This window comes from Amblyomma maculatum, chromosome 1, assembly GCF_055883805.1.
Source record: "Amblyomma maculatum isolate TAMU_Amacu chromosome 1, ASM5588380v1, whole genome shotgun sequence".
In the NCBI taxonomy this organism is placed as follows: domain Eukaryota; kingdom Metazoa; phylum Arthropoda; class Arachnida; order Ixodida; family Ixodidae; genus Amblyomma; species Amblyomma maculatum.
In genome coordinates this window covers 418,967,709-418,983,825 of record NC_139344.1, presented here as the reverse complement: position 1 = coordinate 418,983,825, position 16,117 = coordinate 418,967,709, and the positions used below count along the sequence as shown (strand labels likewise).

At 45.3% G+C, this 16,117-nt stretch overlaps 1 protein-coding gene across 1 annotated transcript; it reads left to right on the top strand.

Annotated features, from left to right (window-relative positions):
- The first annotated feature begins 12,096 nt into the window (after positions 1 to 12,096).
- LOC146209208 (sulfotransferase ssu-1-like) lies at positions 12,097 to 15,843 on the top strand. The gene is made up of 2 exons (XM_084597042.1): positions 12,097 to 12,333; positions 13,807 to 15,843. The coding sequence occupies exon 2, from the start codon at positions 13,816 to 13,818 to the stop codon at positions 14,752 to 14,754; it is 939 nt and encodes a 312-aa protein (XP_084453168.1). The 5' UTR covers positions 12,097 to 12,333; positions 13,807 to 13,815; the 3' UTR covers positions 14,755 to 15,843.
- The last annotated feature ends 274 nt before the right edge of the window (positions 15,844 to 16,117 follow it).

Sequence of the window (16,117 nt, the reverse complement as noted above, 5' to 3'; positions counted from 1 at the left end):
TCCCAGCATGATCCTAGGAGAGACGTGCAAATTTCCTGCATTTTTGGTTTCCTAAAATCTTCCTAAACAAGCTACATCCTAAAGAACATTTTAGTCATTACACACAAAATAAATACATTAAACCTTGTTCTTGGTGCATGGCAGCATTAGTCGCTTAGGCACCATAAAAATCAACACAATGCTGTAAGGTATACCTTGGTTAGCTATGTTATATGAGACAAGCTTTCGGCCTGGTGTGGTCCTTATTCACGTGACAGCGCTGTCATGAGGGTCTATGTCCCAGCGATCGGAAAGTAACCTATTCCAATAATTTTACAAACTGAAGGTGATTGTACAGATTTTTAAAGACTGGAGTGCTCAACTGTTTTATCAACGTCCGCCTGCTTTGACAGCCTGGAGTGAAACTGTTGAAGAGAATACATTTTGAACATTTAACGCGTTTCTGAAGGCGTTGCTTTCAATTACGGGGCCAACAAAAAGCAGCTGAATGTCAAACGCCGCCTAGATAGGCTTTCTAGCAAGACAGCGGTGTAGCGTGGAAAATCGCTCCGCCGATCCATCGCTGGCGCCGCTGACTTGAAAGGCGAACTGTTCAAACTTATATAGCTACTGACCACACCTGAAACACTGAATTGCGCATGATCAAGGCAGAATTTCTCTAACACTGAGCACTGGTAGCTATCGATTTCGCGCCCAGTATTGTGAAAATCTGTCCTCTCTTCGATCATTGATACGTCCACGGTTGAACATTTATGCGCATCGGGGTAGGCCAGCCGTGGGAACATGGATGCGTGGTTGTAGCAACGATCACTTGCATGGCACACTCTGCAAAATTCCAAGAGTCAGCTTCTTCAACGAAATGTGCAGCGCACATTTTCTACCGCGTACCTAAGTCCGGCGATGCATGCATATCGATCCCGATCGTTTCAAAGCTGCGCGGCCGTTCAGTCGGGTCACGCTAACCTCGAGCATGCGGGGGTTTAAACTACATGTACACAAACTTCAACGACAAGAAAAAGATGCAGCCTAAGCACTTTAGTCTAGTCTTCCCCTATATACCAAAGAACATTGCTGTTCACAGGGAATTCGGATCATTCACGCTTCCGGCTTTCCGGTTGTGCACTCTTGCGGTGCGGTGCAGTAGGTCTTCGCCTCGACGAGTCGATGTGCAGGCCTCTAGTAGATTCGGCATGTCTTCTGCCACGGCTCTGAGGTAGAATTTACACAAAGAATTTAGCTAAAAACATCCTGTTTCCTCGGTCTGCATGTGAGGAACGAGCATAATGCCATTTCGCATAAATACTTTGGACTGCCGAATGTTCAGCTGCACGGCGAGGTGTGTGTGTTGTGCCGGCGCTAGATCTTCGGAGGTCGATGCAGCACCTAAGACAGCGTAAATGCTAGGAATAGCTCGCTCGCATTACGGGCAGATCGAGGTGATAGTTTAGTGCGAAGCGAAAGCTGCTCGTGAATGTGCGTATCTCGATGCCAGCTGGTGGAGCTGGTGCAGTACGTAGCATATCGCCTGCAGCTATGTGCTTGACAGCGATGTTTGCCGTACACAACCCTAAGTGAAGACCGTGATCTATGTTAGAACGGATGCACTCTTCGTAGCACCTCATCGAGAGTCGCGGCTAGCTGATATCATAGAGGATGAGATCCATTCACGCGTAGCAAGCGAATGTGGCCGCGTTCGACGTGCATATAGCCATGAGCCTGTATATCGACGTCCGCCGTATCTTTACGAGAATCGAATGGATACGTCGGACGTACCTTTAGACACTTCGTTCGAAATATTGGGGCCCTAGCACCGTGTCTCATATCCGTATACTGTTGGGTGTACGACTGCATAGCTTGGACCCTCTCGCGAACTGGCTTCAATACAGCATTAGAGGGCATTCCAGCAATACTGAGCCGTGTTCTGGGTTGACGCCCATGTAGGAGCTTCGCAGGTGAAAAGCCAGTCGTCGCGTTCGGAGTCGACCTTTTTATATCGAGGCAGTCAACCAAGGAAGTTTGCAATGGGCGTTTCTCCAATCTCGCCATTCGTATCCAATCTTTGAGCACCATGTTGAATCTTTCTATTGCACTGTTTCCGTGGGGGCGGTACACTGAAGATCAACGATGTATAATGCTCTCCTTGCGCAAGAATTCCTCGAACATTTGAGACTTAAACCGCGGTCCGTTGTCCGTTACAATTTCGTTCGGAAAACACTCACGGCTGAATACCCCTTGCAGGAACTCGACAACATTATGCGACATTATTGTCGGGGCAAATGCAACTTCAGGCCACTTCGAGTGGTAATAAATCAGGGTTATTGTGTGTCGACAGTTGGAAGGGGCCTATTCAAGAGGACCTACAGTGTCCATCGCGAGCTTTTACCACGTTTCGTCTGGGAATGTCACAGGTTGCAAAGGCGCGAAAGATGGTTTAGCAGATTTATCGAGTATCAGACAAATGCAACCGTGACGTATAAAGACTTATCGAGTATCAGACAAATGCGAACGTGACTTATAACTCCCTCAACTTGTTTGTCCATTCAGGGCCACCAATAGAGGTCACGCAGCCTTTGCTTGGTTCTCCCTATGCCAAGGTGGTTTTCGTCCTCGAAGCTGACAAGCGTAGCCTTCAGCACATCAGGGATTACAATTTTTTACCCTCGAAACAACGAGTCATCCCCCCGAGCAGTTCCTTTCGCACGTCAATGTAAGGAAGGACAACAGGTATCACGGACTTTCCGGCGGCCACCCTTCTGTGACATATACCCCACAACTTTTTGCAATAGCTCGTCTGCAGCAGTGTCAAGCTGCAGCTGCTCTTTTGTCACGGATGATGACACGACCGAGACTATTTCTTCATCTATGGTTTGATTTCAAGCGCTTTCAATAGGCAGCCGTGAAAGTACATCGGCAATGGCGTTTTGAGACCCTTTCTGATACTCGATCGAAAGGTTGTAGTACAGCAAGCGACCAGACCATCTGGATAATCGAAGGGGCCGACGTCCGGCGCCAGCAGAAGAAAGCAAAGATACCAAAACTTGATGGTCTGTGCGCAACACAAGCCTTATACCCCAAAGACCAATGCTCGCATGCAAACAGACATGCCAAAGCCTCTCATTCACCCACAGAATATCTTCGTTCCGCCGCGGTCAAGGTTCTCGATGCCAATGCATCGCGTTGCTGAAGCACAGCATAATAATTTGTTGAACTCAACAAGCCGAGTGGTTGAGCTTGTCATAAGGCTCGCGAACGGCGGTGCATCGCAACAAACGCCGTATGTCTTTTTTCTTGTAATTCAGGTGGCAGTCGCGATAAAACAGGCTAAATATTATGGTCTAGCGCACACAGCCAGCCGCCTTTGATATCTGCTCTACCTGGTCCTGTCGCACATAAAGAAAGCCAACGACAAAATACGTTGCCATCAGGCCCCGTCGCACATAAAGCAAACACGCACCGAACAAATGCTCATTGCAGCTATCACTGGTGCGTTACAGGCTGGGTGCGAACTCCAGTAGGTACTTTTCATGATGCATATTTTCTTTAGATGCATACATACCTGTAGTATCTATGTTTTTGCCGCTCGGAGCTAGCATATGACGCACTTGACACGATTGCACGACACACAGTGTTCTTTTTTTTACCTTAAAGGCTCGCCTTCGTGTACGCCAAAGCATTCGGATTTTCTTCCTTCGGTGTACGCAATCAGACGCACTTCGTTAGGGAGCTTGACAATCGTAGTCTTCGTCCAACCGTTTGCAACGGCAAGGAAACCGCCCGGCACAAATGAGTCTCCTGGAGGGTTTATGTTCGTTCACTTGCGGAGTAGATCGCTCTGGACGCAGAACAGCGTTGGTTCCTGACCGACATGCGCATTCGATGTGTAGGAGATGTACATGTGCCACCATGCAGTCGTTGATTCCGCAGAAATCACTGCGGAGGCAGAAAGGTTGTGGATCCTTTCACAACAGAATGACCATTCTCTGTGCATCGAAGACCTTTTCACCATTGCGACCACATCCGTTCTACAGCGCTGAATCATCCATTGCCAGAAAAATGTCCCGTGTTTCCTGCAGGTGTGCATTCCGGCCGGGACAATGCCCTTTTTAGGGGGTGTGGATAAGTGTCTCTCTGCCAACCTTCGTAGATGAAATCCTAAACTACACGCTTGCAGATGACGTGAGGAGGAAGCAACGCCCATTGCATCTGCCGGCGCCGCGGTGACCGCCTTGTGCTCGGTAACTCACTGACGCCCCTATGCGCCGCTCATAAGTCACAAGAGACGATTCGATCTAGCTCTGCAGCATCAACAAACCCCTGGCTGCTTTGCCCTTTGATATCCCTGTCTCTCTGCCTCCGCGCTCTCCTTTCGATTATTCTGTTTACATTAAATTTAAGTCTGTCGTGAATCTGCATGCTGAGAGCGTTTCATTCTGTCACGTCGAACACAGACTGCGCTACATGCACGCTGCTGCAATACGAAGACAGTATATGCATGCGTTATGAGTGGATTGTAAAAAAACTGAAACTACGTGAACATGATACTGCAATCACTGTCACTACTTTCCGCCCCGAAAGCAAAAAAGCGGGCAGCTTTCGCTTTCTACCTGCGTTGGATGGTGCGCTTTCGTGTCGTCTGCTACACTTCCGTCTAATGTGTTTCTCTCCGCTCCCGCATGATGGCGCCACATCCTCCCGCAAAAGGCGGATTCTTTCCTCCTCCTACGGGATGCGCTCGCTCCTCGTAACCCCAACGAATGTACGATGTTTATATAGCCATCCTGCTGATACCGAAACCGAGACAGGTTAGAGAAGAAATAGGATTATAAATTGTTTAGTGAATTTTGGCGAACACCCCGCGGTGATCTGTGCAATGTCTCACGCATTGTTGCAAAGAAACAAGCAGTCAAATATAACTATATATTTCTTTAAGCAGTGCTCATAAACCCAAAACACCTTTGATAGCAATCTAGGGGAATGTAAAAACATACGAAAATTAGATCCCAAGAAGTTTGACGCTGTTATTAGCCGAAAATACTGCCCCTAATGGCATATAATTAGGAGACAGCTGCGCAGCCGTGTCTAGCGACGCGTGGGCGTCAGCTCCATATTACCTCATGTCACAAACCTGAAATGAATCCCGGTGGAAAGCAAATGTACCAGAACGTCACGCTTGTCGAGCGAGGGTGTGACATCACCACCCCGGAGACTGCCATCGGCGCCAAATTCTAAATGCGACCTTAGTTAAAGCGTGCACAAGGTAAATTAAGTGCGGGTTATTCAGGATTAGATGAGATAATGGTGGATTACATAAGATAACGGGTGTATCAATATTAAGATGGATTGTTCGACCGCTATGGATTAAAGTCGATTAAGTTGAATTCGAGTAGATCTTGTGTTTGCCATTGTATAATGTTACCGTTTTGAAAATAACGATGTTAAAATAACCATCTTCTACATGCTTCTGTTTCGCACCCCAGTTATGTAACCCCCCTCACATAATACTCCAATCGGAGCCCGTGAGGTATTTGAATAAATAAATAAATGAATAAATAAATAAATAAATAAATAAATAAATAAATAAATAAATAAATAAATAAATAAATAAATAAATAAATAAATAAATAAATAAATAAATAAATAAAAAAAAATCTAGTTGGACTAAGATTGTAATAACCTCGCCGTGGTGGTGCAGTGGTTAGGGCGCTTGACTACTGTGCGAAAGGATACGGGACCGAATACCGGTCCCGGCGGCCGCTTTTCGATGGAGGCGAAAAGCAAGGCGGCCGTGTGCTGTGCGATGCCAGTGCATGTTAAAGAACCGTAGGTGGTTGTAATTTCCGGAGCCCTCGACTACGCGTCGTATCTTCATAGACTGAGTCGCTTTGGGACGTTAAACCCCCTAACGCCAAACCTGAAACCAAAACCAATATGGTAGAGGTAGGGGGAAATTAGATTGCCGGTATTAAGAGTGTATTATAATAAAACAAGTTGAAGGAAACTATATACAGTCGATTAAAGTAGATTTTGGCTGATTGCGCTGGAATGAGACTGGTTTACGTTGGAATAGATTGCATTTGGGTAGATTACCATCAGTTAGTGTGGATTTTGGTGAAATGAGGTATAATAAAAGTTACCAACGCTTTCACTTTCACAGCAAGTCACGTGCGTGAAATACCACTCCTAATAAATCGGCAGCACTAAGCTTAGAGCTTTCACTGCACTGTCTTCGCTGCACTGCCTTCGTTGCACTGATCTGCACTGCGGGAATGATCTTGCAAACTCTGGCACTACGGGGCTGAGAATGGCAGGCCTTCGCCCTTTGCGGCGGGTGTTAACCTGCCACTGGTGGTTGTACCTGTGGTAGGTCGTCATTGCACACGCCACCGCTTCGGTGGCGGACGACGGCTGTTGCGACGCGCGTCTTTCTGTCCCTCTTCTTTTTCTTTCTTCTCTCCTCTGTCCGCACGAGGCAGCGGAGGTGGCTCAGCTACAGAGCCAGTAGCAGGCCCGTGCATTTTATTTTCCTTCTTCCTACAGCCACAACAACCGAAGCATTTGCGACTACCTCTGCAGTCATGCACAAGATAAAAACGCTGCACATGGCATTATCCCAGCGGCCCCGTCGTGCACTCGTCGATTGCGTTGCCATGCAACAACAGCTAACGCAACAGCTGACGAAACAAGCAGTCCATAAGCGCCCAAATTCAAGTAATTTGCATGCATGTGGAAAAGCGTGTGCTCTGCTGTAAGTCTCGTGTTTTAGTCAGAAACATTATGTCGTTATCAATGTAGGATGGTTGGCAAAATGCGCGGTAAAAGCGTCTGAAACAGCCCGACAACGCGACGACGGTGATCAAGGGCTGTGAGACTTGATTGGCCTACTAAATTGTGCTACATGACGTACTAAATCACGAATAACACATCTCACCAAACCAATATTGGCATCTAGCCTGATTAAAGCCTTTGACAATGTGGAACACGTCACTGCCTTTTTAACCAATGGAACGGTGGAGATATACCTAAGGTTCGGTGAAATCTCTTTCATCGTAGTAGGGGCACACCGTAAGGACCCATCCTATTCCCCTTGCTCTTCAACGTCACTTTAATCTCCCTCGCGCAAAAATTACCGGTCATATCATGTTCGTACGACATTCTCGATACGACATTCTGATACGACATACGATGATGGCATCAGTCTTGGGACACTACGGGCAACTGTGGCACAATCGAATACCCCCTCCGGAGAGCAGCCGAAAGTTGAAACAGTCTAAGAACATGCGTGGAGCATCAGCTGCTCAGCTCCTAAATCAGAATCTCCTCCCCTACTGCCCTCTCCTTCTCCTCCTGCCTCCAAAAAATTTCCAAGTATATCTTGATAGTAATTGCTCATTCCGGGGGTAAACAATAGAAAAACTCTGGGCCTCAACATTTACGATAACGGCTCCAATGCCTTAGCTATAGGCGCCACAGGGGCATGCGTGAGGTTGACGCAAGCCGCTTGGTCCAAGCGTTGTGCCCCTGTGGGCCATTCTCTTACCTGCTCTTCTCAAATCTTGAGAGGAATCAGGTTGATTGCCTCAGCCGATCAGTATATCAGAATTGTTGTCCGCAATTAATGAAGTGGTCGAAGCGCGTCTGACTAACAATCAAGACCAGGCAGGCAGCTCCTTCAACGCCTCCAAAATTACTTTATAGGACGCACTGCTTGCACGACTTAACCTCGAGACAGCATCAGTGACAGTTTTTATGCTCCACCGTTACCGAAAAATACCCTTCCAGCCTACAATTATGACCGTCGGGTGGCTAGAATCATGGCGCATCGTAAATGTTACCTGCCATCGACACCAGCCGCTTATGTAGATGCGACAGAATACTCTCGCTGACCAGCCTGCGCAATGGTAGACTCATACAATTCTCCCAAGCCTCTTTGTTGCGCCGGGCACGACCACGTAGCTCAACAAAATGAGACGCGTAACAGGCCACGACGCATCTGGCCCACTCGCACTCAGGCTGAATATTTTTGTATTTTAATCTCAGGCACTCGAAAACGGCTTTCGTGACTTTGATATGCGCCGATTTCACGCTCTTGCTCAGAATATCCTCCAACTCTTATCCCCCCCCCCCCCCCCCCCCCAGCGCATAATCCTCATTCAGCGGGTTCCAGCGCAATCTGGTGCCCCGCTCCCCCCCCCCCACCTCTTTCACAGCGCCGGGAATGCCAATACCCCTACCAGGGAATTAATTTTCACGACCACAGTTGCGGTCTGTGCTATCATCCACCACACAAATCCTTGTCCCAGACCGAGCATGTCATTTGGCGCCTACAGCAAACGAGCACATTGCATGCAGTTCAATTTCTTCGTTCTCTAATTCATCCTTGTCAACACTTCACTTCTTCCCGTTTCTACTCGAATTCGTGAGAAAATTTTATTCACATATATTGCACTTGCCCCAACAGACCTCCTCCTCTCTTCAAGGGGATGAGTGACAGAAGAGATCGGAGGCAGCTGCTCTGTGCAGCTCACGACCGGAAGGCCAACTCCGGATTATGCGCTTAGCCATGATGGCCGCCCAATGCCAAGGACTTTCAGCAACCCAGAGCGGCTTGAAGGATCACTGTGTTCCTCTTCCCCGATCCACTCTCATGTGAACCAGTTCTTGGAGCCAATAGATTTGTTGCCTACTCCTCGTAACCTTTCTGAACACTCCCAAAGCAATATATAGACACCAAATTTTGTTGGCATTTTTATTTTTTTCTTAATGATGCGTAAGACATTAATTTGTATGGACCACCACACGGTTTTAGCCTGCGACCGCTAAGTAATTTGTAATGAAATATTTTTTTCTGGCCAGTTTCGGTTTTGGTTTCAGCTGCCGAGAGATGACTGTGACGTCACAATCAAGTCCAGGACACGCGCGGCTTGAAAAACAAACAAACAGTATAATCGTTGACTCTTCGCCTTTTGTGATTCTTGTTCTTGAGGCGGGCTGGCTTTAGTATTCTGGTAAATTAAAACGACACAAGAACGATTATATCGCTGTTTTATTCATCTATCACATGACCTAGACTTCGCTTGGACGTCACAGCTGTTGCTCGACTGTTGAAACCGAAACCAAAACTGGTGAGGAAAGAAATTCGATTATAACTTATTTAGCGGCTATAGGCGAATTTCATCAAGTGATTCATGTACAGTTTTCCAAAAACAGTACAGTGTACAGTGATGTCTTCATGTACAGTGATGTATTACACATCATTACAGAATATAAAACGAACTCAAAAATGAAGTGTCTATACTTCTTTAGCGGTAGGGTTCGACGGATATTCCGTAAAGTAAACCAAGGCACATAAGATGTTCGTAAAAAACTGGCTCTACTTAGACTTTATATAACCAAAAGCCAGGAGTTTTTTTTATGTTAAAGAATGAAATAAAATACCTCGGCAAGTACACAAAGCAAAACAAAAACATAAGAACAGGAAAATTTGTAAGATGAACAAGGTTTGTTCTGCCTGACAGGCGACGCGTACAGGATTCGAATTTTGCAATGATATTGAGCGAGTGTCGGCAATTCGCCTTCAGCGCTTTACACGGCGCGAGTGTGCGAAATCGGCGAGTGTTGGCTGGCGCGCGCAGTATGTATTAGTTCGAACATCGTCTGCTCGCAGGAGTGATTTAACGTTCGCCGTGCTTAATTGTGGGTAGTCGATAATTCTTCATCTCTCTGATTTGTGTCGTATAAGCCGCTGATAATTGTCGAATCTAGCGCGATAGTTTAAAATTTGCGAAGCTGTATTCGCCAAATTTAAAATTGAAATGAGCGGGAACAGCGAGGCGGCAAACGCTGCGGATTCCGATCGAAATGGCAGAGAACAATTTGACAATGAGGGGTAATGGCTAACTGAAAGTGGCTCACTCAAGTCATAACAAAACAAGAAACAATTCCCCGCGAAACACAGCTGATCACAATAATTTCAAGCCTAAACATTTTAATGTTCTAAAATCACAAAACAATTCGACTAGCTCTCGTTCAAAACAGCTTGCATTCGACGCAAGTGGAGGAGGGAGTTGGGGGTGTGGGAGGGGGCGCTTTCGTAGGTTGCGTGGTTCGCGCAGTGGCAGTGTGGGTGCTTTACCTGCGTCTCTTTGCGTACCTTGCCTTAAGCCGGTCATGCTAGACGTAAACGGTGTTGGCTGCACCAGCGTAATAGCCTGGAAACAACTGCATAAATAGCCCTGCTTGCGCACAAAATGAAAAAATGTAGAAGCACCCCCAATTTTCTCCGCAAGGCGTAAAAAAAAAAAGTAGATGTACGAATATTTTAAATGTAAAATACAAATTGAATATGTTTGTTATTAGATTCGTATGCGTATTTGAAAAACAGATATTCGAAATTTTCGGATATTAGAAAATTATTGAACACACCAAATATTTTCGAATTCACCGTAGTTTCCCCCCGTACTGTATGCTTCACCGCAATACGCAACCACCTGGGCTGTGTAGTGAAGCATTCTCAAAACGCGAAGGGACCGTTTTGCGAAGGGGGACTTTTGCTTTGTGTAGAGGGCCTTCCCGGCAGTGTGTGCAAAGTGAAGCACTCGACGCAACCAGGAAAACATCGCCCTCTCTTCGCTTTCATCTCATGAGCAGAAAACCATCATGCAGGTGTTAATCAGATAAAATTACTATGATGCAAATGGTTTTTACAGTTCCTTTTTTTTTTTTTTGTTCAATAATTCTAGCTTTCAAGTAATTCGAACATTCTTTCTGGTTCCTTGAAGACCAAATTAACAAGAGCTTAGTATGTGCAGCAGAAATATGAGAGACGCACGCGGTCCCCCCCCCCCCCCCCCCCCCCACCCATGCCGATCCCTCCTGTACAAAAAACTAATGTGGTAAACACTTGTGTGCAATTATAGCTTAATTTTATTTGTAAATACCTGGTTAATTTTTAGATAAAAATACGAGCACCGTGTGCTATTTTCTAATTTGTCATTTTTGTATTGAAAGCTACATTGCGGTAGGTTTAGCCGTCGGCGTGGCACCGTGCTACCATGACGCCGTGTTACTGTAGCACCGTGGCCCCGTGGAAGATGAAGCGGGCGTAATCGTACGCCCGCTCTGGCCTAACTCATGATGTGATGGCACGGGTTTACCTTTGTTCCATCCCTTTCGCAGTGCTAGCCAGTATTTGTTTTGGGATTTAGGAAAACAAGTTAATGATCCTTACTCAAAATTCTGGTTAAATTTTCGAAACAATAGAAAACAAATGTTCGGACAAACACACAAGAAGAATAAAAAAAAAATGGTTGCCTGCTATATTCTTGCAGTTCCTTATATTCAAGAAGGGTGGTTTAGATCCCAATACAAATGGTAGCGGCGGGAGAGTTGCGCCGTGAGGTCTCCCTCACTTAAAGAAGTGAAAGTGCATCAGGACTACATGGGACCACATTCACACGGCTGTGCGAATGCTCTCGCACATGAGCCTCACTAAAAAAAAAAAAAAAAAAAAAAAAAAAAATAAAAAGAGAAGAAACGAAGCGACTAAAGCGAGTTTTTAGAAATAAAAGAACATATAAAATGAAACGGGAGTAAGAAAGGAAGATAAAATAAGATGAAATGACACAAATAAGGACATGTATACTCGCAGGTTTGCACAGAGCTCTCTAAAAAAATGGCGGGAGAAGCATAACTAGTTGCGAACCATTCGCCAAAAAACACGCGAACTTCTTGTCTAACCCCCGAAGAGCGGGACAGTCACTTTGTTGGACAAATAAAAGTTCTTATCCACGAAGGAGGGTACTGCGCTAAAAAACACGGACAAAAGAAGAGTTGGTGGGCAGGACGTGCGCACCTCTTCTTCTTCTTTTGTCCGCGTGTTTTTTAGCACAGTACCAACCTTCGTGGATAAGATGTACGTTAACCAACTAGCCCAGCTTACCGCTCTACTAAATAAAAGATCTCTCTGTCTCAAGAAAATGAAGCCGAAGAGACCAAAATCTTGAACCTGGCGCCAAAACTGCGTATTTTATGTAGAGTAGTGCCTCTAGCGGCCGAAGTGACAACTACACCTCCGATCGAAAGGCAGGGGAACAGGGGAGAGTAAACAAGGCGATGCACTCGTGGTGCACATCGGAGCGTGCTAACGTCCGTCATCCGGTGCGGACGTTCTAGAGTGCGCAAGCCTCTCGTGGAACTTTGACCGGCAGCAATTGTGCAGCTGTGTCAACAACTCCTCCGTCAAAGCCGTGCTCCAGATTACCGTCGACGGAGTGAATAAAGGAAGCTGCCGAGGCCGCTCAAGAGTACTTGCACAGACGTCGCCAAGCGCAGCAGGTGAGCTTCGATTGCACGGAGGCGGAAGCTAACGTCGTGCAGCGATGCAGGAAGCAGCTCTCGTATTACGTTTCGATTTTTAGTAACTCGTCGGTATCGCGCGCTTAGGACTGGCGTCGGGAACTATTCTTTTTCATTTCTTTTTTACTCAGCCTATTATTATTTGCCTGAGTACACTTTTCCGCTGAGCTCGCTGTCTTCACGCAGTTTACAACCTCACTGCTAAGAAGTTTTATGCGTGATACATGCAGTACTGAAGTGCGCGCGACATCGGAAACGTCATTATGTCGTACAGCTGGATTCGAAAAATAAGGTGTATAAGCCGACCACGACAGTACAGTATACAGTAGGTCGTGAAGCCGACCGTGCGGACTGCCTGTGTCCTTCTAGCTTTTTTTTTTTTTTATTGACTAGATGTGTACTGTTAAGCTCGTGCACGCTGCTAAATATATATATTTTTTTAATGATTGATGATTCGCAAGAAAGCGTTCCCGGAAGTGGCCCCTTTGTGCTATGTGTTTTTGGCTGTCGTGTGCAGGAAGTTTCGCATGATGTTACTGTAATCTTTAATTGATAAAATGAGAGGAAAATATGGCAAAAACGTTAAACACAGTGGCAGGACGATCGAGATGTCATAGATATTGTGACGTTCACTGTTTCTATGAATACTTAGACTTGTACATTTTATGGCTGTAAAGTTTCAGAAATTCAAAATAGAAATCCTAAGTCTTTACAATGACAGCTCTGCTGAAGGATGGCATAGGGATATTAAACTGCTTAGTGGAGAGTACGCCATTTGTACTGTGCATTAGTGTACAAAGTTTTCTGTATATATATATATGTGTGTGTGTGTGTGTGTGTGCTGCTTATTATGATGCATGCTAGGCTGTTCGAGTGTTGCTTATATGCTGTGTATAGATGAGTTCTAGAAAATGTCTTGTTTAGCTGTGAAAAGATATGCCAAAATGTGGCAACCTAATATGGACTTTAACATTGTTTGATCTGTATGCCCAATGTGAACTCCTTAGCTTAACGTTACCTATTGTGATGATATAGAAATAGTTCTACAGTTTTGCAAAATGAATCGTACAAATGTACAAATTCATTGTGCGCTTCCTAACTTGTAACACACGGCATCTATGCCAAAGAGCTTGCAGTGAAATTAGGCAGGAGAAAAGGTGAAGCATGATGTGAACAGTAAGCTTCAAGTTAACGCTCGTGAAGCTGTATGGCAGTTTATAACATTACACCAATAGGCACAGATAATATTGCCACGTGCCTAGCGCCGCGCGACAGCCGTTTTTGGGGCCGACGACGACGAAGCGGTGGTTGGCACGAGCGGCGCGCTGGTGCTGGACTCTGTGACTCTGTGTTCGGAACGACAAGCCGACCTTATTCTCGGGTCCTCGGCTATGTGTACTCTCACGGCTTCCTCTGACTTCAGTCGTGACAATATTTTATGTTTACCTCCAGGCTCTGACCATGGGCAGCCGGAGCCGCCAGCCCCTGTACCAAGACATAAACGGCATCCGGCTTCCTCATGGCTTCGACCCTGCCAAGTTACTGTCCTGCTTGGAATACAAGGCATCTGCTGGTGATATCTTCATTGACACTTTCCCAAAATGTGGCACCAATTGGACGAAGCGTATTGTTCAGCTGCTTGTTGGCGAGAACTCTGCTCAGGAGAGTGACTATGGCCTATCCACTTCCTTCTTTGAAATGGTTGGCAAAGATGTCATAGCTGCTTTACCAGAGCCCAGGATAATCACCACCCATCTACCTTACGAACTGCTGCCAAAGCATGCTCAAGCAAGGTACATATATGTTGTGAGAAACCCCAAGGATTGCTGTGTTTCCTATTTCCACCACACAAAAAAGACGAAGTTGTACAACTTTGAAGATGGCACGTTTGATGAGTACCTGAGGCTCTTTATAGATGGAGCAACAAGTTTTGGAGACTACTTTGCTCACCTTGTCTCCTGGTACCCACATGTACAAGAACCAAATGTCCTGTTTCTGACCTATGAAGGCATGAAAAAAGATCCCGCTGATGCTGTGCTCAAGATAGCCAAGTTTATTGGTGTAAAAGACCCTGACTTGCTTTCCGTTGACTCGCCAAAGTTTCAGCATGTAGTCCAAAACAGTAGTGTTGATTGCATGAAAGAGTATTTGAACAGTAATTACAAGAAAGCACTTGGGGATCAGGATCCAGAAAACTGGACTGCCAAAAAAGATTATCCATTAAGTAGACCACCACCACCACCTGAAGTTATGGTACGCAAAGGTATCATCGGGGACTGGAAGAATCACTTTAATGAGGAACAGTCACGAGCCATTGAAGGAGCTTTCGTGCAGAAGTGCAGTCATGTTGTTGAACATACAAAGCTGTGGAATCGTGAAGATTGGATTGAAGGAGCCTGATGCTGTAGAGAACTCTTGGGTTCTTGCTTGTAGTGGGCGAGTCCTATCGACCCTGCAATGACAGGACGAAAGCATCTTGTGTAATGCTACGTTGAGAATGTTTATAGAAAGGCAGAAGGGTAACGGAGGGGTTTGAAACTTCCTTTTTACTGTGGAAATATTACAAGAAGGTAAAGTCGATTAGTGCCTTACCATTACAATTAGTAGAGAGAAATAAGAATATATTGCTGCGTTGTTTCGTTTAGCTCTTCACTGATATATGCAGTGGTCATGCAGTGGTAATGCAGTGGTAGGTGACTACGTCGAAAGCTACCCTTCAGCATTTTATTTGTATAATGCTTAAGTGCTTGTGGCTTGCAATGGCATTTGGCATGTGCCACTGCAGTTGCATTGCCTGCATTTAATGGGCTGTTTTCTATCATGCTGCGATTACTCTCTGTCGTAGATATTATTTCATTACAAACTTTCCACATTTACATGTAGTGCTTATAGGCATGTAAGTGTGTATTTTACAGCTACAAAATACTCATAACTTTTTAGATATCCTGTTGACAATTTTTAGTTTATGATGCTTCTATGTATTCACTGTTTGGAATTACTAGTTTTGTTTGCTCACTCATGCATTTCTGAATGGAAAGCTCTTGATGCATGTTTGTGTGCTCCACATATGTGTTATGTCCCAAAACATAACAATTTTTTCCAGCACAAACAGTGTGTTCCACCTGCCTATCTTACAAAACCGTGTGGTTTTGCTGCCAAATGTTGGAATCGCAAAACAGAACTCATGAAAGGGACACTCATGTTGGGTGTGATAGACTGCTCTGTCATATGAGAACTTCACACACGTTTACAATAATGCAGGTACATAAGTCATTAAGCCATTACATGTTTTTAAATGTTTGATAATGAGCATTTTTTCATTGTGTTTTTGTGTGCGATGACAAACTTGGAAATTTTGTGACCCTGTTTACACATTGCTTAAGCAAATGAGGCTACTATTTGCCCTACACTGCCCTGGCCTCATAGAACCTTGCTATTTAAGAAAGTTTTTTACCTTCAATTTTTGTTTAATAAAGTTATATTTTGTTTCATAAATCTTGTCATCGTGTCAGTAATTGAGAGTACCTTTTGGTAAAGAATACATTCAGCCTGAATCATATGTATTAAGGGCAATCTGGTTATTGCTCCATAGAAAGAGAGAGAGATCCCTTGCAATGGATGGCGTTAGCTTACTGGTATTTTGTGGGATTTAAAGCAGTTAAGCGCCCTGAAACCTAACGCACACTTTGCGTGGTTGCATCACCTGGGAATTGAACTACCGATAAGATAAGGGGAGGTTGATTTTCGGAAAGGCCTTTGCATT

What these genes read in the sequence shown, in the direction of transcription:
- LOC146209208 (XM_084597042.1), top strand. Translation starts at nt 13,816, where the DNA reads ATGGGCAGCCGGAGCCGCCAGCCCCTGTACCAAGACATAAACGGCATC.